The following is a 25904-nucleotide window of genomic DNA, read 5'->3' on the forward strand; positions in this document are numbered from 1 at the left end:
CGTTATCCCCCGCAGGTCAATCTAAACAGTGAATCACAGGATGTGTCAGTGTCATTTGGAGTACCGACCCCAGGTCTCTGGAGCCGAATGTCGTCAGGGATACCCGGGAAAAGCCAGACCAGTGCAAGCCACCGCGGGCACTTGCTTGAGTGGATACAGGATAATATGGAAGAAGACAAACCCGACCAGCTATACTGCAGGGGAAGACGCATTCAATCAGGTCCTCTCCTGCTGGCATCACTTTATACTTATCAATTTTCCCCCAATCGGACAATCGCAGCGGGAGTTAGCCCTCCTATCAGATGGCCCGGCCATCACCATTATATCATGGGCTTGGCTGCTGCTCCACGTTTTCTCCACACTCTCCGCATCGGCTGTTTTCATTTCCCCGGATGGATTCAAAAATCCACGGGTGAGATACTTCCCCGCCCTGAGAGATACGGTGTTGTAACGGGCCTGTGCACGTCTCAGAGGGAGATGGTAAAAAATATATAAACACAGCCAGGCTACGCGGCAATTGACTAGTCTGCATTGTAGTCCCCTCCTTGCACAAAGCATTGTCTTGCGTTTTTCGTAGCTGCATCCCTGTGCAATTTAAACAATGAGGACTTCGCATTTTCTCAGCCAGGCGCTCAGCCTTCTTGCACTGGGCGCAACAGTCGAAGGCTTCAACCGAGACCGGAACCAAGCCTGCTCGCCTCACAAGCCCTTCCAGCCGCTGCCCACGAGTCAATCCCGAACGAAGACCTGTCATGTTCGCACCCATGGCGACGGATCCGATGACTCGGCGTATATTCTCTCTGCCATCAAGCAATGCAACGATGGAGGAAAGGTCGTCTTCGACGCCGGCAAGGAGTACATTATCGGCACCGCGTTGGACCTCACTTTCTTGAAGCACGTTGATCTCGGTGAGTTTCACCTGACTCACCTCTACAACACCCTGCGTGTGTTGTACTATCATGTCGAAAACTTAACTAAACTTGACTCAATGCACAGATATCGAGGGAACGATTCAATTCACTAACGACACCGACTACTGGCAGGCGAATGCCTTTAAGCAGGTCTTTCAGAATGCAACAACCTTCTTCCAGCTTGGGGGTGAGGATGTCAACGTCTATGGAAGTGGTACTCTGGACGGTAATGGTCAGGTCTGGTACGACCTGTACGCCGAGGACGATCTCATCCTCCGTCCTGTTCTGTTTGGCATTATCGGGTTGAATGGCGGCACCATTGGCCCGCTGAACCTGCGCTACTCCCCGCAATGGTACAACTTCATCGCCAACTCGACCAACGTTCTCTACGACGGCATCAACATCTCTGGTTATTCCAAGAACGCCTCCGTGACAGCAAAGAACACGGATGGCTGGTACGTGGTCTTCGATTTTGCTAGCCACTGCAGGATGAAGTCCGCTGAAGTATCCTTCTAGGGACACTTACCGGTCTTCCAACATCGTGATCCAGAACTCTGTGATCAACAACGGCGACGGTACGTGACTAGTCCCCCCCAAACCCCCCCCCCCCCCCCTTTGAGGTTGCTCCAGCTCGTCCCCACCTTCTGACATCGCTGCGACGACGATAGATTGCGTCTCCTTCAAGCCAAACAGCACAGACATCCTGGTGCAAAACCTCCACTGCAACGGCTCGCACGGTATTTCGGTGGGCTCTCTCGGACAGTACGCCGGCGAAGTCGACATTGTCCAGGACATTCTCGTGTACAACATCTTCATGTACAACGCCTCGGTAAGTGCAGTACCCTCGCCAGCACCGAGCCCTCGATCGCTGACTATTCATAGGACATGGCTCGCATCAAGGTCTGGCCTGGCGTTTCGTCCGCGCTCTCCGAAGACCTCCAGGGCGGTGGTGGCAGCGGCCGCGTGCAGAACGTCACGTACGACACCGCGTACATTGACAACGTCGACTGGGCGATCGAGGTGACTCAGTGCTACGGGCAGAGTAACCTGACGCTTTGCAACGAATACCCGGTGCGTATACACCCTTTTCGCAATACAGTTCCGCGGGGACGCCGTTACTAATAAATCTTTGCGTGCGCACAACAGAGTAGTCTCACCATTTCAGACATCTGGTTCAAGAACTTCCGCGGCAAGACCTCGGGAGCGGAGAACCCGTATGTCGGGACGATTGTTTGCTCGAGTCCGGATGTGAGTTCAGCTTCCTGTCACAAAAAGTACAAGCAAGAGACGGCAACTGACTACTGTGTCGATAGGTCTGCTCCAACATCTACGCTGATAACATCAACGTTGTCAGCACGGAGAACACGAACGAGTTTGTCTGCGATAATGTAAGTTTCCTGGGCGCGTCAGTGATGAGATATTCCCGCTAATTCTATCCGGCAGGTTGATACCTCGAACTTGAGCGTCAACTGCACTGCGACCTCCAGCTAGTAGATATAATCTCATGTGAATATTCTGAAGATACTTCGATAGTTACAGAAGAAAGGGGGGGGGGGATGTATGCTGAACGAGCAAACTTAATATCAATTCAGATCAATTATCTCATTGAACCCACCTAGCCCGCCAAGGTATATTAGTAACTGAAATACATCCTTCCACACAAAACACTCTCTAAAAACACCTCTATCCCCCACAACTAACCCCCTTCCGCCTAGATATGCTCCATACCTCAAACCCTCACCAAACACCCTCCCAAAAACCCATCCACGCGCCACACATCCCCCAACGCAGCCACTGTCCCTACATACCCATCCGGCCGCACCACCGCCATCGCCCCCTGAGCCGGATCGACCCCGTAGACGCCATACACATCCTCCAGCTCATATCCGCTGTAGAACCGCATCTCGGAGTATTGCTTCAGCTCGTCGGGCGTGTCGCGCCACGTGAAGAACTCGCGGGCCAGCCGGGGATGGATGACGATCTGCTCGATCACGGAAGCCGGGTACTTGGGGAGGACGGCGGAGCCGAGGGCGCGGAGGGTCGTTGCGGAGATGCCTGTCGGGTCGAGGAGGTCGGTGGATGTGAGGACGAGGAGGCGGAAGCGGCCGGTGGAGGGGATGTCTGTTTTTGTTCGGTGGTTAGTTTTTTTTGTGTCCGTGTGTAGGGTGGGGGTTGAGCAAGATGAGAGGAAAGGAGAGGAAGGGGGCTTACCATCGTGGAGGTTGCGTCTGTTGCCGTCAGCGTGACGCTTGTAGGTTACGTTGAGGAGTCTTCGGCCAGGGCGAAGAATGCCGTTGAGGTAGTCGGTGCCGTAGATTGGGTTTGCGCTTGCCGGGGTGAGGGGGAGGGTCGTGGAAGTAGCAGCCGTGCTGACTGTCGTGTCTGAGGTTTGGTGTGATTGTTGTTCTTGGTGCTGCTGTACAATCAGACTCGCCGGGTATTCGATTCCGCAACCGCTGGTGAAGCCGTTGCCTGTACTGAAGACCTGGAGGAATTGGTCGTGAGTGAGCCCCGTGACACCGTCATCGGCGCTGCCGATCTTGCCGGAGAACATGGAGGAGAAGGCACGGTCGAATTCGATGAGCTGCTTGGCAATGGTGTGGCGCTCGGAATGGTAGGTGGCCAGGATCGGGTCGGGGATGGGAGATATGGTGGGAGTAAGGCCGTTGATCACGTAGGCGAGTTTCCAGGCGAGATTGTAGGAGTCCATCATGGAGACATTCATGCCTTGACCGGCCTGATGTTGGTTAGTCGATGGGAGGTCGATGTGGAAGGGAGGACAATGACAGCTGAGTGGATACGTACCTTTGGGCTGTGTGTGTGACAGGCTGGAAAGTCGTCGCGGTTAGTTTGCGTCTTCCATTGTGACGAGAGACAATGGTGGAGGAGTATAACGTACCATCTCCCACGATGAACACTCGTTCAATGCCCTTGGAATCCTTGACAGTGAACCGGTCTGAGACGCGCTGTCCGATCTGGTACGCTGCCCACCAGTCCACCGCGCCACCCTTCCTTGGCTTGATATAATACGGCTGGAACGCATCGGCCGCATGTTGGAAGATGCTCTCCAGTGTGACTTTACTCCTGCGAGCTCGCGCGTCCATCTTGGCGGCCGCCTCGTCTACCGGTTTCTGAACATCCTCATTGACTCCATCCTCCGGAACTGCATCCTCCGGCACCTGCACATACAATCGTGTGAGGTAGTCCCCCGTCGCGATGCGCTCGCGCGGAATGACCATCACCGACCCAGCCGGCGAGTGAATCGCGCACCGTCGGCGGATGTCCGGGAAATCCGTGTCCACGACCAAGTCCACCACGCCCCAGATATGGTCCAACGATTCGCCGACCAACTGCAGGCCCATGCAGCGGCGCACCACCGAGTGCGCCCCGTCCGCTCCCACCAGATACTTCGACCGCACCGTGCGCCGCTGGCCGTTGGTTTCCAGCTCGGCGACGACGGGAAACTCCGCATCGGCAGCCTCGTCGATGGCAACGTGCACGAGCCGCGAGTTCCGCTGTATGCCGCGCGACGAGTACCGTAGAAGGTCCGTCTCAAGGATGCGCTCGATGCGGCCCTGGTGGATGGTGACCTCGTGGCGGTAGCGCGCCGGCACCGCGACGTCCGGGACGATGGCGGTGCGCTCGATGACTTCCTCCGCGTTGGCGGACGGGTTCCAAAACGCCACTTCCTCCATGTGGCAGCCGTCCGTCAGGATCTCGTCCGCGAGCCCCAGCGTCTTGAACACCTCGAGGGTGCGCGGTTGCAGCCCGTCCGCCTGGCCGGACTTCAAAGTCCCCGGCTTGGCGTCGACACACAGGAGGGACTCGTCGCTGAGGCCGTAGCGGGCAAGCAGGAGGTTCAGCATAAGCCCCGCGGGACCGGCGCCGACGACAACGACTTCATATCTGTCTGGTTGGTTCTGTTGGGAGAAGGGGGCATTGAGACGGGGGAGTGGCGGGGCGAATGAAGGCAATACGCGGAGCTCACGCGTGGAGGCGGCGGATTCGGTGAAAACGGGCATGGAGGATAGAGGGTGCGTAAGTATGTGGGCAATTGGCAGTTGATGTCGACGCTTTGAATGGATTGAGTCCGAACAGTTTCTTCACGGTCTACGTGGCAGTCACTGACGGAAGTTATATATAGGCTTGACGTGGAAGCTGCACCCCTACCATTCTGTGCCCAGCCGAACTCGCGGCGGAGACAAAAGCTACGTACTCTGGGGATGTCCACATTGTTTGACTCAAACAGGAAAAGAGACTGGCCCCACTGACATCTCCCATGGCCTCAAATATAGGATGTGATTGGCTTAGACCACATTTAGACACTAGGTAGTGTATGCGAGTTGGCGGGTCATGGAGACCCTCGGGCCGCTGACTGAGGATTACTTGTCTCTCACTAATCTCCCTCCCCCCAGGAAAATGGATCGTCCTTACATGGCAAGCGTCGGTCCGGTCCACTTGCAACCTTTCTCTTGATAGCGATTTGGATTGTTGACTTACAATCAATACCCACGTCTAGAGAGATGCTCTTCAATGGCAGTTGAGGGTCAATGCTCAAGGATTGGTTTGTGCCTATGCTCCCAGGTTGTCTGGATGCACGATCTTAATGATCGATTCAAGGGAGATCTGGTGGCTGAAATAACTAACTTATTACCCAGGGCTTACTAAGTGCTGATAATCATTGTGGGGTACTGACAACTACTTAGTGGCTTGACAACCACAGACAACTGAACGAATGTCACGTATGGCGTACTTACTGTACCGGGTATTTGAGTTCTGCCAACCGGGCACGTGCCACGACTGGAGAAAAGGTATCGAATCGATACTACCATTATCCCCTGTAGTCCCCAGTACGTTATTCTTCTTCTTATTCTCTTGAAGATCCACTATTCGCGTCTGTCCCATTACCAGCAATGGCCAAAATCGGCTCTATGAATCGACTCCATCTCATCCCACGGAGATGCTTTTTCGCACTGCCAAGCCCAAACAACCAATGCTTGTTCCTGTATAGCCGCGGATATACGGAATTACGGATACCGAGAAATGCTGATCGGCCTGTTCTAGACGGTCGATCGTCTTCGCCGTGCTGGACCATTTTGCACCGGCGGGAATCCTCCCCAATCTCCATTTGACGCGGGGAGTTTTCCGGAGAGTAGACTCGAGTGTTTGTTAAATTCGTCCTCGAGAGCCGCCCACTGCTATTCTCTCTCCATTGTGGGATGGTTGATTCGTAACTCGGGGCCATTGTCTCAATAGTGAAGCCATTTCAGAAAGAAGCAGTCTAGCACTGAGGAGAATTTGCACGCGAAAACCTTTTGATGCATACTTTGTATGGTCACATTGCCATCACTCAGCCCTTGGTGCAAGCTAGCCTGCCAACAGGTCTGCAGACTCTTTGACGCATAATGCTAATAACCCTGAAGTCCGAGCAGGAGCGCCAGTGATTCGGTCCGATGATTAAAAGATGGTAGGGGTACCCGTGTGTGGATCTTCCTGTCAATCTTCGTATCACCACGGACCTACTTTCCTCCTCCTCTGCCTCGAATTCTCCTAGCCTCCAGGGTCATCTATGTCCAAGCTACTCCGAGTGTGAGAGCTCGTTTATCTTTCGCGGGGTTGGGTGGAGTCTTACCGGTTCGGATTGAAATACTGATGGGAAGTCCGATCCACTTTCCCAGTGCGGGCCTCACTCTATCTAGCCACTTGCTATATGTTCGGCCCCAATTGGCAGGCTGAATGTTTGTTCTCCCCGGACCTAAAAGATGCTGGGGATATCCGTTGAGCAGTGAGTATAGGCCCTTTGCTATCTCGCTGCAAACTGAATCAGTGTTGGTGGATGAGTCAACCATGTAACGCAGAGAGTCTCCTGGAGCATCCGTGCCACCCTGCAGGGAAAGAGGGGGCGTTGATAACTTGACCGGCTGTTGTTGCCGAGGCCCTGTCAAACAAACTTCCTCCTCTCCATCTGGGCGGACTGCTCCGCTCTCCACTGCCTAAACCTGTCAATCTACCGCTCCAATCGAGAATGAGGCCATAAATAAGCGTTCGAATCCCAGCGTTTCCCACGCCCATTTCGTCGCACAGCAACTTTCTCCGCATACCCGTTTCATACTCTCCACGTCCGCCATGATCCGAAGAATATCAGAAATATTTGGTTCCATTTCTTATAAGCCCACCGAGGCTCCCTCGCCTGATGGATGGATCGTGCAGGAGCGGGCTATTGACCAGTGCCGTCCCTTAAGAGTCGTCGTTATCGGCTCCGGAATTTCTGGTATCATTTCCTCGATCCGCCTTCGCCAACGAATCCCGAACCTGGATCTCTGCGTGTACGAGAAAAACCCGGATGTCGGTGGCACCTGGCTAGAGAATAGATATCCGGGTTGTGCATGTGGCAAGTACTCCTGACTGTCCAACAAGTGCATCATGCTAACACCTCGTACTGCAGATATTCCAGCCCACACATACCAGGCCTCCTTTGAGCCAAACAAAGAATGGTCCACTTTCTATGCCGCAGCGCCCGAGATCCAGAGGTACTGGAAACGAGTGGCGGAGAAGTATGGATGTCTGGAGCACATCAAGTTCGAACAGCAAGTCATCGAGGCCTCGTGGAATGACGCTACAAGCAAGTGGAATCTGCTGGTCAGAGACCTTGACAGTCTTCGGGCCTACCCGGATGAATGCGATATGCTCATCTCGGCCACGGGAGCTTTGAACGACTGGAAGTGGCCAAGCATCCCGGGTCTTCATGACTTCAAAGGGAAACTGATGCACAGTGCCAAGTGGGATGAGTCATATGACTATAATGTGGGTTGTATCTTGTTTTGGTCTGGCCGCGAGAAATAATGGCTAACTTACAACTAGGGCCAGAGAGTGGCGGTGATTGGGAACGGATCGAGTGGGATTCAGATCGTTCCCAATATGCTGCCGACTGTGGCGCATATTGACCATTATGTCAGAGGTCGCACTTGGCTTGCGCCAACGTTTGCCAGGAATCAGATAGATATGCGTGGTGCTGAGCTCGAGAACTGTAAGGCCGCTCAGCTTCGGGCACAATTTTGGTGCTTGAGCTGACAACCATAGTTTTGTTTTCTCCCGAGGAGATTGCAATTTTCAAGGCCGACCACAACGCTTACCAGAAGTTCCGCAAAGGTAATATCCCTCAGTTACCTTGTTACCTTGGCAGCTGCTTACAGCATCAGAGATTGAGCTTGAGCTGCAGTCTATCCATGGTGCCACCCTGCTAGGAACCCCTGAACAAATAGGCTCTGAAAGTGTCTTCGCGCAGAATATGAAAATACGTCTACGACGTAAACCAGAGCTCTTCGAGAACCTTCTTCCCTCCTTTCCCCCTGCCTGCCGCCGCCTGACGCCGGGTCCTGGCTATCTAGAAGCCCTGGCAGACGACAAAGTTGACGTCATATCAAGCGAAATTGTCAAAGTGGATTCGAAGGGGATCATCACAGCGGACGGGGTACATCACCCTACCGATTTTTTGGTCTGCGCCACGGGATTTGATACCACGTTCACACCCCGGTTCCCAGTTATTGGACGCAATGGGGTGTCTCTAGCTCAACGTTGGGCGAAGACGCCAGAGAATTACCTCTCTGTAGCAGTCGATGGGTTCCCTAACTACTTCGTTTGTCTCGGGCCGAATTCGGCACTGGGCGAGGGAAGCCTGCTGCTTCTGATCGAGAAGGAAATCGATTACTTCACGTACTGCATACAGAAGATGCAACGCGACAATATCCGCTCAATGTGTGTTCAAAAAGAAGCAGTGGAGCGGTTCACTCGTCACTGCGACCAATATTTCACCCGTACCGTGTTCAGTTCGAATTGCCGCAGCTGGTATAAAGGAGGACAGAAAGACGGACGGGTGACGGCACTGTGGCCTGGTGAGATCCCTTCTTCCAGACTTTGTGATTCGTGCGCATTTTCTTACCGATTTAGGGTCGTCGCTCCATGCTATGAAGACGTTCGCGCATCCACGCTGGGAGGATTACACATATGACTATGTTGAAGACAATGCAAATGGCTGGATCGGCGATGGTTGGACCATGAATGAGAAGAACAAGGTTATCAATGTCGACTACCTCGACGACGATCAAATGGACTTCCCTCCGATTGCTTGTGTGATGGCGGAATAAATCCAAGAGGCGGCCTGACTTGGCTTCGGGAGTGGCTGGTTTCTGTATCCTTGCAACTTTGCTATTGTGTTTTGTTGTCTCCCTGGGGGGAATCTGATAACCTATGATGCCATTCTAGCTTTTCTGTCACAGTTTCGATTCGTCTGCAGTCTAGTAACCAAAGAGGGTCAGCCTACCGGATGCTCCGAGCATGTTGTACAGCGTTGCCGGGTGAGTTCAAGGGCTGGGAGCATGGGCGCTCCGGGCGCTCCAGTTTATTTGACTCTTGGTGGCGTTTTAACTAAGCAAGTAGAAGCAAGTAGCCAGAGGTACAACAACGGCGACAGACCTGCTTTTTTGGAGTAGAGTTGACATGTTTACCAAGGTTGAGGGAGTAATTGGAACGTCACTTTTAAGTGGGGAAGAAAGGAAGGATGTGGAGACGAGAGGTCAAATGCACAAGTAGAGAGCATTAAGGTTCCCCTGCGTCGACGTTGGAGGCTTATTTTCTCATTGTCCGGTTTTTAAAGCAGAGACGCAGCAGTGAGTGGGCGGGACAGGGATCTCCAAACAGTCTAGCGTGTGTTGAGAAGAGGAGGAGGAAGAAGAAGAGGAAGAAGATTGGGACGGGAGCAGCAGAACCCACAGCCGAAGAACAAGCTGCACATCCTTTCCTTTCTCATTATTTTCTCTTTACTCTTTGAAGACCATTCATCTCTCTCTGTTTTCTCGTTTTGTTGAACTTGTTTTGGCTCATGATAACTGCACTCTGTGCAAATTCTTCAATTTAGACAGTTAATTCACTTTTACTCACCTAGACAAGCTGTGCAGTTTGCCAGTTCGTTTGTCGTGTCATTTCCCCGGCTCATCCTCGCCCTTCGCCTGCCAAGTCTCCACTCTAGCATCAAACCTCCCGCACATCCACCGCCCGCTCCCGATCTGCCTTTTTGCCCCCCATTTTTTTTTTTTTTTTTTTTTTTTTTTTTTTTTTTTTTTTTTTTTTTTTTTTTTTTCCTCCATTACCCCATATTCTCTATTCCTCTCCCCTCCTCTCCCCTTTAAACCGCTCTAATTCCTCCTAATCCTCCCGATGCGCATCAGCCCCTTACCATGAAGTCTGCTTCGAGCAAGCATTTCTGTTGTACCATCTGCCAGCGAGGTTTCACGCGCATTGACCACCTCAAACGCCATCACCTCCGACGTAAGTCCAATTACTCCCTTGTTCTCCCCGTGGGCCGGAGTCTTTGCTTGTCTCTGGACCCGTTTCTTCCGCCACCGCTCGCTGATCCTGGATGACTTTGGGTTTCGGATAGACTCCGGTGTCAAGCCTTACTCATGCATCTTTTGCAATGAGTCGTTCGCGCGTTGGTGCGTCTGTCTCGGGGTCACTGTACTGATACAGTCTCGCCCCGTACATCCTCCCAGCTTACTGATGCTGACTGCTGCGCATGTTCTCGTAGTGACAATCTGCGCGATCACTATACGGATTGTGACAAGCGCGGGGACCAGAAGATCCCGGAGACGGGCCAGAGGGGTAGACGACGACATGCTTGCCAATCGGTAATTCATCCCTTGCTCCTCTTCTTCACCACCTGCTGCTCCTCTAGTCATGAGCGCGTGGATGCTGATAGAAAATCCTTTTATTAGTGCACATCAATGAAGCTGCGATGCGACGGTCAAAGTCCTTGTGGCTCGTGCCAGAAGAGGAATCTGCCGTGCAACAATGAGCGTAAGAAGCAAGCGACTGGCCTCGAGATGGACGCAGCCGCGAAGTCGACGAATTGCGAGGACTACGGTGGCACTTCCGATCGCGGATCGATTAGCTTCCTGCTCAACGGTGGCTCCGACAGTTTTACCGAACAATTTCGGCTCCCTCCCTGCAGCGACCGCAGCCGGGGCATGAAATATCACACGCAGATGGGTCTCAAGGAGGCTAGGTCTACCATGTTGGACTACCAGATGGAATTGGGTCAATTGGACATCGCCCCTGCGTTCATGGAAGCCGATTCCGCAACACGCTCCTTCTTCCACGACAACTTCCTCGACTTTTTCAATGGTCCGTTCGAAAGCCCGAAAGTCATAGGCGCACCGGGCACGTCGCCGTATAGCGCCAGGTCCGAGTTCAACGCGGGTCTCTCGCAAAGTCAATTCAACGTGGCACATCCCAATGAACAGCCCTACGGCCCAGAACAGCCTTATGCTGCTGCTCTGTCACACGCAATTCTCTCGCGCGCATGGAGTGTGCCCATGGACACCAACGCGAAGCAGCGCTTGGCGGCCAATGCTAGCTTCTTGTTGACCACAGCACGTATCCAGAAGTTTGTATGGATGTATGCTAAATACTGGCATCCGAGTTGCGCCATGGTTCACCTGGCCTCGCTACAGCTGAATGCCGTTCCGTTGCCTTTATTAGCAGGGTTGGTATTCATGGGTGCTATGTACTCAAACGATGAACAGGAAACATATGCCGCCAAGCAACTTCTGGATTTTGTGGAGCTGTATATCTTCTCAACCGAGGTCTTCTCGGCCGAAAGTGATATCGCCTCTATGTTCTGCAAAGGAAGAACTAGCCCCCCATCCGAACGAGATGATTGGATTCAGTTTCTCAACTTCCAAGCGGGATTCATTATTTGTATTGTGCAATACTGGTCCGGCTCTCGCATGTCGCATAATCGAGCCATGGAGAATCGCTTTAGTGAAATTACAAAGGTGTGTATCCCGTCCACTGCAGTCGGGGATGGTTGGCTGACTGACAAAGGTTGCTCGCCGAATGAACCTTACCAAATGTCGCCATCAACATCCCGATGTTACCTCAGAGCAGCAATGGATCCAAACGGAATGTCGCATTCGGTAGGGGCGCCACCGAAAATCTCTCATTGCGAACATCCGCTGACCATGATAGAACTATTTCCATCATCTCGCTTCTCGACTGTGCCTTTTGCTTCTTCCAAAACTATCCATGCCGTTTGTCTCATGTGGAGATGGAGTGTGACTTTCCCTGCGCAGAGGCGCTGTTTAATCTCGAACATCCATACACAGATATGGGATTCCACTATTCGCGAGGGTTTACCATCAAGGAGGCCTTCCAGAGTCTTTTCGAGGGTGCGAACGCTCCAAACACGTCGTTCCCATTATCCCCAGATTCTTCATCCAGTCCTAGCGGCATTCTTCCTAACATGAACATTCTCGACATGTTCATTCTCATTCACCGTACGTATCTTTAACTTGCACGCGAATCAGACCGCTGATGACTTGTTAGTTCTTTATGCCTTCATCGACACCTACATGACTCTTGCTTCCGTCACGAGGACAAGCCAGCGCCCCCTGCAGCCGCAAGTACAATCCAACCAGCCTTTAGATCCTTTATCACCCGGCAAACCCCGAGTACAGAATGCGCCTGAAGACTCGGTGCCAGGGTCTATTCGTGTCGCACTGGCCCGCTGGCGCGAACACTGGCTGACGCTACAAAGTGCTGTGACCAACCATGAGTGGGCATCGATGGGATTCTATAAGAATGGGTACAATTTCTGGCTGGTATGTCACCTGCTGATCACCAAAAAGGACAGTATGGATGTGGTCATGCGCCTAGAGGTAAAGTGTGAGGATAAGCTGGAGAAATTGAAGGTCTTGCTGCATGATGACAGCGATTGACCTAATCCTAGAAGTATTGCATGTCTGGATGCAAAGGAGGTTTGCTGGTCGCATGGGGTCATGAGCTTTAGTCTGTATTGATATGGTGTTTGTGGTGTTTGGTGTCGCGGTCATGAATTGGACGGAAAAGGGGAGTGGTAGGGTTTTGTGGAGTTTTCTGCGACACTTATGGATAACTTCGGGGGCCCATATATTAGCAATCATGTTTAGGGGTTTCATATTTCTCGCAGAGGGTTTAGACAGGGGAGTTTGGATAACACCACTGCAATATATTTTGGCGCGCCCTCGCCGGAGCCACAAATCTACAATATGACAAATTAGTCACCTGATGCGGTTTCTCGCCCCCTCTGTTTTTCTTGACCCCGAAACATCGACTGCTTCTCTTCTCAGCTTCCATCTCGACGTTTAAGTACTCTTAGAGTTGTTTGTAAATTACTATATTCCTGCCGCCAACATGTCACATGGGAAACATCGTCGATGCCATGCCTCAAAAATGGCTTCGATGCGAGGCATCACAGGAGGGTCCGTGATAGACAAATGAAATGCCAAGATCGTCGCTGAACGAATGATGAGCCGCCGCTTGCGGTTGGAAACTGGTTACGAGAGGACTTCACGATCCACCCAAGTGAACTTCCCCGCCAACGACTCAGTATCGGCGATCTAACGCGAATAGTGCTGAGGCCGTTTCTCAGCCCGTTCTCAACTCTTCAGGAGTTGGGACCACCAGCATGAATGAAGCACACGATTCTTCTGCTTGACGGACCGTCCCGAAGTTATGATCCTTCGTTCCTCTCCCTTTTCTTGACTCTGCGAGAGAAATGTGGCACTACAATCCAAGCAACGAAACGAAAGCTGCACTCGCGCAAAGACAACAAGTGCGCGGCACACGGTCGCGCACGGGTTGTCGGACCTGTCGGTAAGCGCATTTCCCCCCAATGCAACCGATAAGCTACTGGTACATAATGGACAGGGATGACCCTCGGAACTAATCAGCAGCCAGCGCCCGTCGAGTAAAATGCGATGAAACTCCCGGTCATTGTTACAACTGCTCCTCCACAGGACGGACATGCGAGGGCTACGATCCAACTCCTTTACCTCGTCCCAACACCTCCCAGCGGCACCGGGGGATTTATCCCCACCTCCCGCCGACAGTCACAACCGAAATCCGCTGGCTCACCACTGCCGATGAACGGCGATGTTTCGCATTCTTCCAAAGTCGCACTATCCCGGACATTCTTGGGGCCTTCGATTCTCCTTTATGGCATCAACTTGTGCTGCAGATAGCGCGGCTGGATCCGGCCGTCTGTCACGCTGCGATGGCGCTGGCCGCTGTCCACCAGGAGTGCCAGAATACCGGCATGGGGTTGCGTCCACTGGAAAAGCATAGTCCTTGGAACTTGTTCGCTTACGACCAGGCTGCACGCTCGTTTGCCCTGCTCAGGCGACGGAATCCCCGGGATCCGCAGGTACCGCAGGTGGTACTGCTTGCTTGTATTTTGTTTGTCATGTTGAATTTGGTCTGGAGGGAATACGACGCGGCGTTTCGGCATCTACGCAGTGGCCTGCGCATCCTGGGTGAGCTCCATCGCCAGGGAATGCCGGTGTTTCAGAACGGACAGGGTTCACCCGTCGATTGGCACATAGTCACCGCCTTGCGACAACTCGACATCCAGTCGACACAATTCGGCTGCGATGCACCGTTGCTTGAGACTCGCGAAGAGGCCCGACTGGCCCCAACTGCAGCCCAATGGCAGACTATCCGGAGTGTTGCTGAAGGACGTCGAGCGCTGGATCCCCTCACGACCCTGACGCATGAATATCTCAAACGGGGCTGGTCGTCTGAGAAGGAGCGCGACCCGGCTCGATATGCTTCGCTACATCGCGAGCAGCTGGCACTCATCTCGCTGCTGAATCAGGCTAAGCGGGCCATGCACGAATTTCACATTCGACAGTACGCCTCCCTCTCACCCAGGGATCAAGTGGGGGCTGACATACTCAAAGTCAACCTTCATTGGCTTTGTTTGGGGCTGCGCGCGGCATTCGTGCTTCCTGGACCAGCTTATCTGGCGAGCATTGCCTCTGAGTGTCACCATATTCTCACTACTTCGGAAGGGGTTATCGCGAAACTTGCACCTCGTCGACCGGCGATCCTGTTTGACACGGGCATTATCTCGCCATTGTTCTTGGTGGCCTCCTTGTCACCAGAGTTTAGTGACCGTTGGCGAGCCATTCTAGCCCTTCATGCCTGGCCGCACTGCGAGGGGCCGTACAGCTCGGCATTTCATGCTCATCTGGCCGAGAAGATGTTGAAGGGAGATCTGCGAGCTCGTATCCGGGCCGAGCTGACTACCGCTCGGGGAAAGCCGCCGAACCCGCAGCTCCTTGAAGACCAGTTGGCGGAACGATTGACGGCGATCACGGGCCGTCCGGAGCTGCAGATTGACGAGGAGATAGAGCAGTATCTGGACGATCTCACGCAACCTATGGCTGGATGGCCGTGCGCACCTCTCTTGATTCGGGCCGGAGTACTTTCTGATCGACAGTTTGTGCCATGACCAAGTTGTGTCATCTCGATGCACAGATCAACCTTCTAGATGCTTGACAATAGGGACATCGTCATAGTCCGCGCATCAGTGGCAGAAAGTTAAAGATCATTGACACGAACCAATCTCCCCCGCGTCTCACAGCTGCCTGGCTGGGAGTGAATCAACTCAGCACGTACTGGAGCGCTCATCCCCGGGGATCAAGGAGAACCACCACTACTAATTTACTAGCAACGCAAGCGGCCTCTAAATGAGGGTATGTCCCAGCATGCACTCGGGATTTGCTAACTCGAGAAACTGTTCCAGGCCAAGGAAACTGGCACGGCATACTAGGCTGGAACCGCCGAGATTATGACCGTATCCCCCGAGAAAAGACCTTGACCAATTGTCTTAGCCAAGAATCCCACACACTCCCTTGAGAAAACACTACCCGACACCGCATGCCGAGTCACCTGCGATCAAGGACCGCCGACGCCACCAAGTGCCACCTAGCAAAGGCCTATGGGACCAGGATGCAAGTAAGGGAGGTCGCATGATGGTGGGTCAGCGGCCACTTGCAGGAAGAGGGAGCTTATGGACCAGCCATGGAGATTGGCACAAGCTTGTCTGGTCATGTGCTAGGATCGAATATGCGGAATAAAAGGACAGAAGTTTCATCTGAAGCCGGATGGGGTAGTAGCTTGTATGTGACCGAAGGTCGCAGTCATTCACAAGTGGAGAGTAGAGCGGAGGAAGCTGGAAGAAAGAAACAAAACTTGTTTGCACCGGACGCACCAAGCTCGACAAAAGTCAACACGGCTGCCCCCGTGGGGCATAAATAATCGGGAACCTTCTCTCGTCTCCTCTCCACTCCAGCTGCAAGTGATTTTGTGGAGTTGGTTCTTTTAAACTGGGTCATGCCCAACCGTTCAACGGCCCCACTAAACTCAGAAGGCAACCCGGCAGCGCAAGCGAGCTGGCAACAGGAGAGGCTCGTGCATCCAACGGAGGCTTCCTCCTCCCCGGAGTAGTGACCAGTCACAGTAGTACCATCCTCCGGTGCTCTGGACCTAGAGATGATCGTTGCAGGGATTGATTGGTGTGTCGCGCAGAGGGTCAGTTGGCGAGGTTCCATGGGCGACTAGGGGAGACTAGGGTTGTGCAGGATGGCCACCCACTAGATTGACTGTGGTGACGGGTGCCCGTCGTTCGGGTCCGTGAAATGCGGCGTGACTCGATGCGAGAAGCCGACCGAAACGATTGTTTCCGCCAAGAGCGATCGATAGAATAACCCCGATTGTGCTGGGGGTGGATACACGGTCATGACACTGCATCAGACCATTTTGCAGGGTAATGTGGGGTGGTCGTCTAGGAGAGATTCCGGGACCGAACCCGACTCCGAGACCCAGTTGTGCGAGCCAGCCAGCAAGCAGGGAAGACCTTGCAGGCTTACGGAAAGAAGGGCGGGGGTGTGTATGGAGGGGACTGCTGGAGTAGTTGTAGGTAGTGTTGTGCGGGTTGTATGTGTGCCACACGGCAAACCCCAGCCAAGACACGAGGTGGCGCAAACACGCCCAATGAGGTCTGTTCCACGGCCTTGGGAGGGGATTGGACTTCGTATTCCGCTGGTAAGCTATTTCGGAGTGAGATACTGTGAGGACAATTTCGATGGACAGAAGAGGAATCATCCTACATTACCTCAGTACATAACTAGTAAGTTAGTATTTACCTCAGCTACTCTAACGCAAAAGACTCACCGGATCAGACCCATGGACCAACGGCTCGAAGAAGGCACGGGAATCAACTCCGATTTCTTTTCCCCCGCATTGCAACAGCAACAAACAAAACCGAAGAAACCTGGGGTTGAGGAGAGGCAAAACCACCTCGGACTGCGGTGCCAAGGGGCGAAAATGAAAAATGCAACGTGGGTGACTGCCAAGTCCCTTGGCATGTCACCCCCCCCCAATTTTCTCTCTCTCTCTCTCCTGATTCTCTCTCTCTTTCACCCCAGGGGGGAACAAAAGCTCGGGGTAAATACAACCTCAACCCCAGCTAGTATCCCCACGAACCCTAATAAATGCAAACAAAGCATCCGAGCACCATCGGTCAGATCCGCTCGATCACTGACATAGATAGGAAGTTTAAAAAGGTTGCGAAGGTTGGTGGTGAGAATTGTGGGTGGGTGATGTCTGGGCTGTGGTTGCAGCAGTTCTGGGCATTTGTCGCTTACTGCCGCTTACTTGAAAAAAACTCCCATCAACCCCATCAACCCCGGACTGCCCTGGACAGACCCTAGACGACCTTGGACTCGTGATGGGCTGGAGCTGGCCTAACCTTAAAACTACCGCTTTGTGCACCAATGAAGCCCTCGACTGTGGGGGCAAGACTTCCCCCCCAGACGGCACACGTGGTAGGGTAAAATTCCCGACCCGGTCCTTCGTATCCAATCACTGCGATGGTTCTTCAAGCGAGCAGCAGGGTCTGCCCGAGTGGCTCGCCGGTGTTGACCCGAGCCTGTCGTTGGCTCCTCTGGAAATATTCAGCCCGAGGTCAACCTGACTGACTGACTGACACATGGTGGACGCTAGTATAGCTGAATTGGGATCTTACCCCGTACACCACACACACACTCTCTCTCTATCTGCATTGAGAACGGAGGATGGAATTGGAAACTAGTCAGCCATGCCACAGCAGTTGTCTTATGGTCGTACCATGTGCGGCTGGAAGGAGCCATCAGATCATTAGTACTGTATGTACTGATTAGAAAGTGGATGATAGTGAGACACCCTCATCCAGGGTTGGGAAGTGGTCCTGTCTCCAGACTTCAGACAGACTCCAGACTTCCAGACTCCAGACTCTCCAGACTTTTCTTAGTGTCTTCAGCTCGGCCAGTCCTCGGATGGATGGCAAATCGCTGGAGCTGGCGGCGTTGACCGAGAGGGGCCCATGCCTAATTGGGACAAGACGAAGGCAAAACGAGGTCAAGTGAATATTACATTGCATTGAATTGAGTGGAAGGAACCAAAGACTCACTCACTCACTTACTCACGATCCCGATGGTTGGGGAAGTCCCCGTGGGCAACTGCAGTCTTTCTTTCCCCCCACCCCCGGCTCCGGATTCTGGCCCGAATGCAAACTGGAAAACTTCCCCTTCCCTTCCCCCTCTTCGTCTCTCGTTCTCTGATCCGTCGCAAACTATAAAACCGCCTGCATCCCTCCGGTTCGTCCTCGTGCATCTCTTCTCACCGCAACTCACTTTACCGTCTTTTCCAATATACCTTCACACTTCTCATCTAGTTGTGTCTTGGACTGATACCTGTTCTATACTTTTCGCTCCCCTGTGGCTCTTGTCTGTATAGACTTCCCCGACCTACATAGAGCATCACACCACAACACCTCACTCTACCTCACACAGTCATCATGGCTGACGGCGTGGTGAACGGCCAGCGGGTCGAGGCCCCCGTCACCGTCAAGGCCTACTTGATGTGTGCCTTTGCTGCCTTTGGTGGTATCTTCTTCGGCTTTGATTCCGGTTACATCAGTGGTGTCATGGGTATGCGCTACTTTATCGAAACATTCGAGGGTCTGGTATGTCTTATCGTCGCGAAATACCCCAAACCAGCCCATGACTCGACACTAATCCCTTTGCGTGTAGGATTATGATACTACTCCCACCGATGACTTCGTTATTCCCTCCTGGAAGAAATCTCTGATCACTTCGATTCTCTCTGCCGGAACCTTCTTTGGTGCTCTCATCGCCGGTGACTTGTCCGACTGGCTGGGTCGTCGCTTCACCATCATTAGCGGCTGTGGGATCTTCATCATCGGTGTCATCCTCCAGGTTGCTTCCAGCTCTGTCGCTCTGCTGGTGGTGGGCCGTCTCATCGCTGGTTTCGGTGTTGGTTTTGTGTCCGCCATCATCATTCTGTACATGTCCGAGATCGCCCCCCGCAAGGTGCGCGGTGCTATCGTGTCGGGTTACCAGTTCTGTATCACAATTGGTCTCATGCTGGCGTCGTGTGTCGACTACGGTACGGAGAACCGCACCGACTCCGGCTCTTACCGCATTCCCATCGGTCTTCAGATTGCCTGGGCTTTGATTCTGGCGACTGGTCTGTTTTTCTTGCCCGAGTCGCCTCGTTACTTTGTCAAGAAGGGCAATCTTCACAAGGCTGCTGAAGTCTTGGCTCGTGTCCGTGGCCAGGCTCAGGACTCTGACTACATTCGGGAGGAGTTGGCCGAGATTGTCGCCAACCACGAGTACGAGATGCAAGTCATTCCGCAGAGCGGTTACTTCGGCAGCTGGGCCAACTGCTTCCGTGGCAGTCTCTGGTCTCCTAACAGCAACCTCCGCCGGACTATTCTGGGTACCTCCCTACAAATGATGCAACAGTAAGTTCCCCTTTGCAAGTCAACCCCTTTGATCGTCCCATGCTGACTTATCTAGGTGGACTGGTGTCAACTTCGTCTTCTACTTCGGAACGACCTTCTTCCAGTCGGTGAGTTTGTTCATCTCTCGGGTCCACGCACCTTTCTAACAGGGTTACTAGCTCGGAACCATCAGCAACCCCTTCCTGATCAGCATGATTACGACTATTGTCAACGTCTGCTCGACCCCTATTGCCTTCTATACCATCGAACGCATCGGTCGTCGTCCCCTTCTTCTGTGGGGTGCGCTGGGCATGGTCATTTGCCAGTTCATCGTCGCCATTGTTGGTGTCACCGATGGGGGCAACAAGTCGGCCGTCAGTGCTGAGATCTCGTTCATCTGTATCTACATCTTCTTCTTTGCCTCGACCTGGGGACCTGGTGCTTGGGTCGTGATCGGCGAGATCTTCCCTCTGCCCATTCGTTCGCGTGGTGTGGCTCTGTCGACCGCCTCCAACTGGCTGTGGAACTGCGTAAGTACTCATCTCGGGTGATTTTAGTTGTTGCTTCTAACCTGTCACTAGATCATCGCCGTCATCACTCCCTACATGGTCGACAAGGACAAGGGTGACCTTGGCGCCAAGGTGTTCTTCATCTGGGGCTCCCTGTGCGCTTGTGCCTTTGTCTACACCTACTTCCTGATTCCCGAGACCAAGGGTCTCACCCTGGAGCAGGTTGACAAGATGATGGAGGAGACCACTCCTCGTACCTCTGCCGGCTGGAAGCCTCACGGCACTTTCGCTGCTGAGATGGGTATCACCGACAAAACTGTCGCCGAGAAGGCTGAGGCTGAGGTGATTCACCACGAGGTTTGAGGAGGAATATGGGGGTATGCTGGTAATGGAGGACGGGAGGCGGTGTTGTGCTTTTCGGAATTGGACGGATGAATACCCCTGGGTCTACGCTTATGTACTAATGGACTTAATCACCCACTCCGCCTTGGGCCAGTGGAATATAATCACGATTCTTGAGTCATGCTTCATTCTTACCGTATGTCCCTCGTGCGAGGTGTAGGCCGAGAAATAGCAAAGAGGTGGGCTGGAAAAGAAGGTTTGTTGAATCGTGCACTGTATGATCGGTGAAAAACTCAGTCGCAGATCTAGAAGCGATCCTTGCAGACGACGACGTCTAGGGAAATATACAGGTCCGGCCCCCTGATGATCTATTGTCAACTGGATCTCAACTTTATAACTTCGCCTGTCTCCTCAAGATCGAAGGGTCACGGGCTTGGATACTCCTTACCCATTGGCTCTGTCAGACTTTTAAATTGGTGGAGCATAGCTATTGGATTACGCCGCCGCTCGGATGACAATCCCTTAGATCTCTTCCGTGTCTTTCGTACCGATGACACATCTGGCCCCTAAGGGTTGGGACGAAGCTTATTTGGCTGTCTGTATATGTCAGCACAGCTGCAGCATATTCCGTTCCACGTCTAAGCGGAGGATTTCACTTTGCATAGTGTACGAGTGAACGTGTGACTAGCTACTTTGATAGCTACTTCGACTATTGTAATGAGGTATGCTTATGAAGGAAGGGTTGGAAGTCTGATGTTCAACTCGTATACTTGTTCATGGTGGAAGAATTTGGAGTGTTTATAGAGATTCCTCACGTTACCCTAGAGCCTGAGTTATAGGCGATCAATGTTCTCCCCGATGCCATAGTTCTGACGGCATACATGATGTGTCAGCTAGTTCTTCTGCTGGACATACAAGGCGGTGATCCTGGCGGTATGTCAATCTGAAATAAGCGGAGAATTCAAACACGTGACACTATGCCGAGTTCCGAATACCCGCATTCATCCAGAAGACTGCGATCCATGAATGAATTCCTCGCAACACCTTTCCCTGTTTGCGTTTCTTCCCTCTAACCCTCCCATTATCAGATGGACCACTCACATCCCTTCAATCTCATCGACGTACATATGACCAACGAAGCCAACCGTCACCGCAACAATGGCACCTCTTATCAGGCCTGGTTTCCTGCAGGTCTAGCCTGTTTCAGCCAGCATCGTCTCGGGCCCAGCCGCCTCGGGGGGCTAAATCTCCACTTCTTGCCTGGAAACAGTCTCTCTCCCCACTTCACAGCCAATGACCGTTGCAAAAACTCATCACCGGACTTAATCTGTCTGTTATCACCGGTGATATTGCTCGATGCGTAGCTGCCAATTGGGCTGCTGGGTCCCCATGGATTTTTTCTTTTTCCCTCACGTTTTGGTGACAAGTGTTTCCTGCCCTGATAGGCATTATAACAATGGAGACTGTCCCCGTTTTCCCAGATCTGTTGCGCCCCGCCACATTTCTTAAACCCTTGGTGTGATACTCAATACCCCCAATCAACCCCTGGGCCAAGCTTTTCTCGTTTTCTGCTTGTTTCTTGGCCGCCAAGCAACGATCCTGATATGCGCGTGATCTCATGCCGTAGTAATGTCTAAATTTTCCGCACCGTCCGAGTTGAATAGATCTACGCGGTCGAGATCTTCATCCTGCTCATCGAGTTCTGACTCGGGGACGCAGTCGCACCGTCCGTATCGACCGGAGTCTTTCCGAAGGTCTAGCTCTAGGCACAGCACGGCGCAGATAGATAGGATACATTCGGGAAGGCACCTGGATGATCAGTCCGTGTATCACAGTGATCATGCGCTCGAGACGGATTCCGAACGGGAGGAGCAGGAGAAGAATGAAGAGTCGGTGGTCGAGGTGCGCGGGGGGATCGTGAACGAGCGAGACTGCGACCTGGAAGCCGCTGGTGCTGGTGCGCCGTCGGCGCCGACGTTAGAGAAGGCCCGGACAGCACGGTCTGAAAATGACCCAAAGCTGGTAGGTGTTGGTCTTGCCGTGGATTTTGGTTAACATCACTGACACGCACTCTTTTCAGGTTACCTGGAAGGGTCCCGATGACCCGGACAACCCAAAGAACTGGCCGATGAAGAAGAAATGGGCCGCCGTGGTTACTGTATCCTGCTTCACGTTTATTTCGCCCGTCTCGTCGTCCATGGTTGCGCCCGCGTTGACGGCCATCGGCTCTGATTTCCACATCACCGATGAGGTGACGCTGAGCATGACCTTGTCGGTGTTCGTGCTGGCGTATGCTGTTGGTCCGCTATTCCTGGGCCCGTTGTCGGAGATCTATGGGCGTGTTATTGTTCTGCAACTCGCCAATCTGTTTTATCTGGTCTTCAATATCTGTTGTGGCTTCTCGAAGAACAAGGCGCAGATGATCGTCTTTCGGTTCTTGTCGGGCTTGGGCGGCAGTGCTCCGTTGGCAGTGAGTACTTAGTGCATTGTGATTGTTTGGGTCTGTTGCTGATTCAGGTTCAGATTGGTGGTGGCGTACTCTCCGACTGCTTCAAGCCCGAAGAGCGCGGCAAAAGTGTCGCCATCTACAGTCTTGCTCCACTCCTCGGTCCCGCCGTTGGCCCCATTGCGGGGGGATTCATCGCCGAAAACACTACCTGGCGCTGGGTGTTTTACGCAACCTCCATCGCCGACGCCGTGATTCAGGTCGCCGGTCTCTTCTTCCTCCGCGAGACCTATGCTCCGGTGATCCTACGCAAACGCGCTCAACGGCTGCGCAAAGAAACGTCCGACGACGCCTACCAGACCGAATACGAGCGGGCCAACCGCACGCTGGGCGAGGTGATGCGCAGCGCCCTGATGCGACCCTTCCGGCTCTTGGGCACCCAGCCCATCGTGCAGCTGATGGCTTTGTACCTTGCCTACATCTACGGGACCATGTACCTCGTGCTCGCGACCTTCCCCACCCTTTGGACCAGCGCAGACTACTACGACGAATCCACCGGCATCGGCGGCCTCAACTACATCTCGATAGGGTTGGGTTTCTGGCTCGGCTCCCAGATCTGCGCCCCGCTCAACGACCGCATCTACCGCCGCCTCAAAGCCCGCAACGCCGGCGTCGGCCGTCCCGAGTTCCGCGTCCCGCTGCTCTACGTCGGTGCCGTCTTCGTCCCCGCCGGGCTATTTATCTATGGCTGGACCGCCGAGACGCACCGCCACTGGATTGCGCCTAATATTGGAGCTCTGCTATACGGCCTGGGCACAATTATCACCTTCCAGTGCGTGCAGACTTACATCGTCGACTCGTACACGCGCTTCGCGGCTAGTGCCCTGGCGGCCGTCGCCTGTATGCGTTCCTTAGCGGGCTTTGGATTTCCGCTGTTTGCGAACTATATGTACCAGGCGCTTGGGTATGGGTGGGGCAATAGCCTGTTGGCGTTCGTATCGATTGGTTTGGGATTGCCCGCGCCGCTGCTGTTGTGGCGGTTTGGGGAGCGGCTAAGGAAGATGAGTCCATACGCGGCGGGTTGAAGGGTGGCTAGGGTGGTGGGGCAGAGTGATGAGATAGATGTTGGTACTAAATCTATGCATGCATACTGGCGTTTTTGGTTCTGTTCTATTGAGTAGATGTGAATGTCCCACGGTTATTATTTGAGACCGGGTTTATATCTGGATGTCTTAAGGATGTAAATGTCGTCTAGTGGCTACTCTTTGTGACTGCGGACTGTAGTAGGTGCCCAGTGCAGTGTGTTCCTGCAGCTGCCTCTTCGCGCAAGACATAAATCTCTCCACTTCCACTAAGGGTTGAATGCGAACTCCTGACTGTGAAGGTTTAGACAGCATGCCATGGAATCCTCTTCCGCGCGCCTGTCCAGCCTGCCTCTCAGCCTCGTGATGCATCCCATAACACCAATCACATTCTTGTCATGTCTTCTGCTGTCCGCGCGTAGGCCAAGCTTGATACTCCGCAGTACCCCTATTTGTACTGTGGCCCCCGATCTGGACACCTTGGTCTCATCATGATGGTCAAGCAACTGATTAAACCACCTATGGTAGATATACAGATCTCTTGACATGTTGTTGGATCTCTTTCGAATGTCAAAATCCTTTACTGACTGTTTTCCGGCCGGGATAGACAATCGTCGCTAATTCAAAACCCCCCCTCCCCCCCCCCCCCGACCGATCATCGCCGCACTATGGGGCCATGTCGAGTATCAAACCAAGCAACGCATGCCCTGAAAGGCAATGGCACAGTCGCCTTAGCCGGCCCTCTCGATCTCTGCTGCTGGATCAAGTTTCGGACTGGAATGTGCTTGCCCGGTTTTGCGCGATGCGTCACTCTGAAGGGGCGCTGGCACTGGCCATTCTGGGTACACTGCTTATAAGTCTTCTCACAGTCGCTTCGACGGGTCTGTTCTGTTCAACTTCGCAAGAATGTGTGGGTACAGAACGCGACAACTGAACTTGGCATGCAAGCCAAATTCAACGGATTGGGATTCAGTGGCACTCTGGGGGAACACGCTTGCACCAGTGGGCCTTTTCCAGTTCGGCACGACTGAGCAATACCCGCCTTTCCGCCGTTCCTGGCGAGCAGCGGCGACTGGAGTCGGGATTGTTATGAGGCTACTGGAATACTGGACTGACTGTTCTGCTCTTGGAATAGCAACACAGTCCGCTCGAGACGGTGGATCCCGCATGTCCAATCCAAGTTCATTGAGATGGCAATACCACACCAAATTTCATGTATGTTCTCCTTCTACTGCAGAAAGTCCCACTGTGGCGGTTACGTAGTGGTGGAATCAAGAATACCGCGCGACTGATCGCTTCATTGCCCCATTCATGCTAAATATCTGCGGAGCGCGTTGTGAGGTGTTTAGCTGATAACGGCAACGGCTTTCCTGCAGATGCCGTACATCTAGTACGGGGGTGTTTCTAGTCGAGTGTTTCTGCTATCGCTGTTTCTTGTTCCCTTTTACGCACCTTCCATCGATCCAGGCTAAATAACCTGCAATTCTCCGCCATACACTGGTGGAAGCAGCGAACGAATCCTAAGCACGTTTGACTGTAATTTGTAAAAGATACTCAGTATAGCAGAAAAGAGATAGTACTAGTATATCTTTTATCTAAAGAATAGATCTATATTTCATAATCAAATCAGCTTATATACGATATCTAGAGTAGATTCCTCTTCTCAAGTTCAAATTCTACCGACATACTCCAAGTACTATATACATACATAGTGAAGTTTGTAAAATCATACTGTGAACCGGAAGAGAACTATTTCACTGTAGCTGCACCTTGACATCAGAGAATTGTTACTTCACTGGCCAGGAAGGGTAAGTTAGGCACGAATACTCACTGTACCTCGGCTAGGATTGACCCGTGAGTGGAAGCACGTCCATTCAGCATGATGCATCAACTGTAAAGAACATGGATACACTAAGTCATGGCAAACCATGGCGAAAGTCTCAACCG

At 53.0% G+C, this 25904-nt stretch overlaps 8 protein-coding genes across 8 annotated transcripts; 6 read left to right on the forward strand and 2 right to left on the reverse strand.

Moving 5' to 3' along the window:
- Positions 1-601: 601 nt before the first annotated feature.
- BP01DRAFT_295010 (putative extracellular exo-polygalacturonase) lies at positions 602-2402 on the forward strand (the record flags this gene model as incomplete). Its single annotated transcript, XM_025571798.1, has 8 exons — positions 602-908; positions 997-1366; positions 1428-1486; positions 1580-1740; positions 1794-1982; positions 2058-2159; positions 2225-2299; positions 2355-2402. The coding sequence occupies 8 exons, from the start codon at positions 602-604 to the stop codon at positions 2400-2402; spliced, it is 1311 nt and encodes a 436-aa protein (XP_025432022.1).
- Positions 2403-2621: 219 nt separating this feature from the next.
- On the reverse strand, positions 2622-5069 carry BP01DRAFT_339410 (putative phenol monooxygenase). The gene is made up of 4 exons (XM_025573364.1): positions 3811-5069; positions 3717-3739; positions 3123-3648; positions 2622-3032 (listed from the first exon to the last, which is right to left on the reverse strand). Exons 1-4 carry the CDS (start codon positions 4931-4933, stop codon positions 2641-2643), a joined length of 2064 nt encoding a protein of 687 aa, XP_025432023.1. The 5' UTR covers positions 4934-5069; the 3' UTR covers positions 2622-2640.
- Positions 5070-6659: 1590 nt separating this feature from the next.
- On the forward strand, positions 6660-9483 carry BP01DRAFT_415500 (flavin-containing monooxygenase). The gene is made up of 6 exons (XM_025579144.1): positions 6660-7302; positions 7357-7715; positions 7773-7938; positions 7992-8060; positions 8111-8803; positions 8859-9483. Exons 1-6 carry the CDS (start codon positions 7038-7040, stop codon positions 9053-9055), a joined length of 1749 nt encoding a protein of 582 aa, XP_025432024.1. The 5' UTR covers positions 6660-7037; the 3' UTR covers positions 9056-9483.
- A 565-nt stretch (positions 9484-10048) lies between these two features.
- On the forward strand, positions 10049-12962 carry BP01DRAFT_339412 (putative C2H2 finger domain protein). The gene is made up of 7 exons (XM_025573365.1): positions 10049-10235; positions 10348-10402; positions 10495-10594; positions 10682-11743; positions 11793-11884; positions 11937-12244; positions 12294-12962. Exons 1-7 carry the CDS (start codon positions 10145-10147, stop codon positions 12683-12685), a joined length of 2100 nt encoding a protein of 699 aa, XP_025432025.1. The 5' UTR covers positions 10049-10144; the 3' UTR covers positions 12686-12962.
- A 199-nt stretch (positions 12963-13161) lies between these two features.
- On the forward strand, positions 13162-15586 carry BP01DRAFT_34572 (Zn(II)2Cys6 transcription factor domain-containing protein). Its single transcript, XM_025573608.1, has 2 exons — positions 13162-13601; positions 13682-15586. Exons 1-2 carry the CDS (start codon positions 13418-13420, stop codon positions 15238-15240), a joined length of 1743 nt encoding a protein of 580 aa, XP_025432026.1. The 5' UTR covers positions 13162-13417; the 3' UTR covers positions 15241-15586.
- Positions 15587-16203: 617 nt separating this feature from the next.
- On the reverse strand, positions 16204-17113 carry BP01DRAFT_34590 (uncharacterized protein). Its single transcript, XM_025573614.1, has 2 exons — positions 16965-17113; positions 16204-16917 (listed from the first exon to the last, which is right to left on the reverse strand). The coding sequence occupies exon 2, from the start codon at positions 16893-16895 to the stop codon at positions 16359-16361; it is 537 nt and encodes a 178-aa protein (XP_025432027.1). The 5' UTR covers positions 16896-16917; positions 16965-17113; the 3' UTR covers positions 16204-16358.
- A 1514-nt stretch (positions 17114-18627) lies between these two features.
- On the forward strand, positions 18628-20450 carry BP01DRAFT_295218 (sugar porter family MFS transporter; the record flags this gene model as incomplete). The annotated part of the gene is made up of 5 exons (XM_025571810.1): positions 18628-18795; positions 18863-19599; positions 19655-19706; positions 19758-20108; positions 20160-20450. 5 exons carry the CDS (start codon positions 18628-18630, stop codon positions 20448-20450), a joined length of 1599 nt encoding a protein of 532 aa, XP_025432028.1.
- Positions 20451-22058: 1608 nt separating this feature from the next.
- On the forward strand, positions 22059-23960 carry BP01DRAFT_295096 (MFS transporter; the record flags this gene model as incomplete). Its single annotated transcript, XM_025571804.1, has 3 exons — positions 22059-22451; positions 22510-22899; positions 22953-23960. 3 exons carry the CDS (start codon positions 22059-22061, stop codon positions 23958-23960), a joined length of 1791 nt encoding a protein of 596 aa, XP_025432029.1.
- Positions 23961-25904: the final 1944 nt, after the last annotated feature.

The sequence above is a fragment of the Aspergillus saccharolyticus genome (assembly GCF_003184585.1).
Source record: "Aspergillus saccharolyticus JOP 1030-1 unplaced genomic scaffold BP01scaffold_12, whole genome shotgun sequence".
Classification (NCBI taxonomy): domain Eukaryota; kingdom Fungi; phylum Ascomycota; class Eurotiomycetes; order Eurotiales; family Aspergillaceae; genus Aspergillus; species Aspergillus saccharolyticus.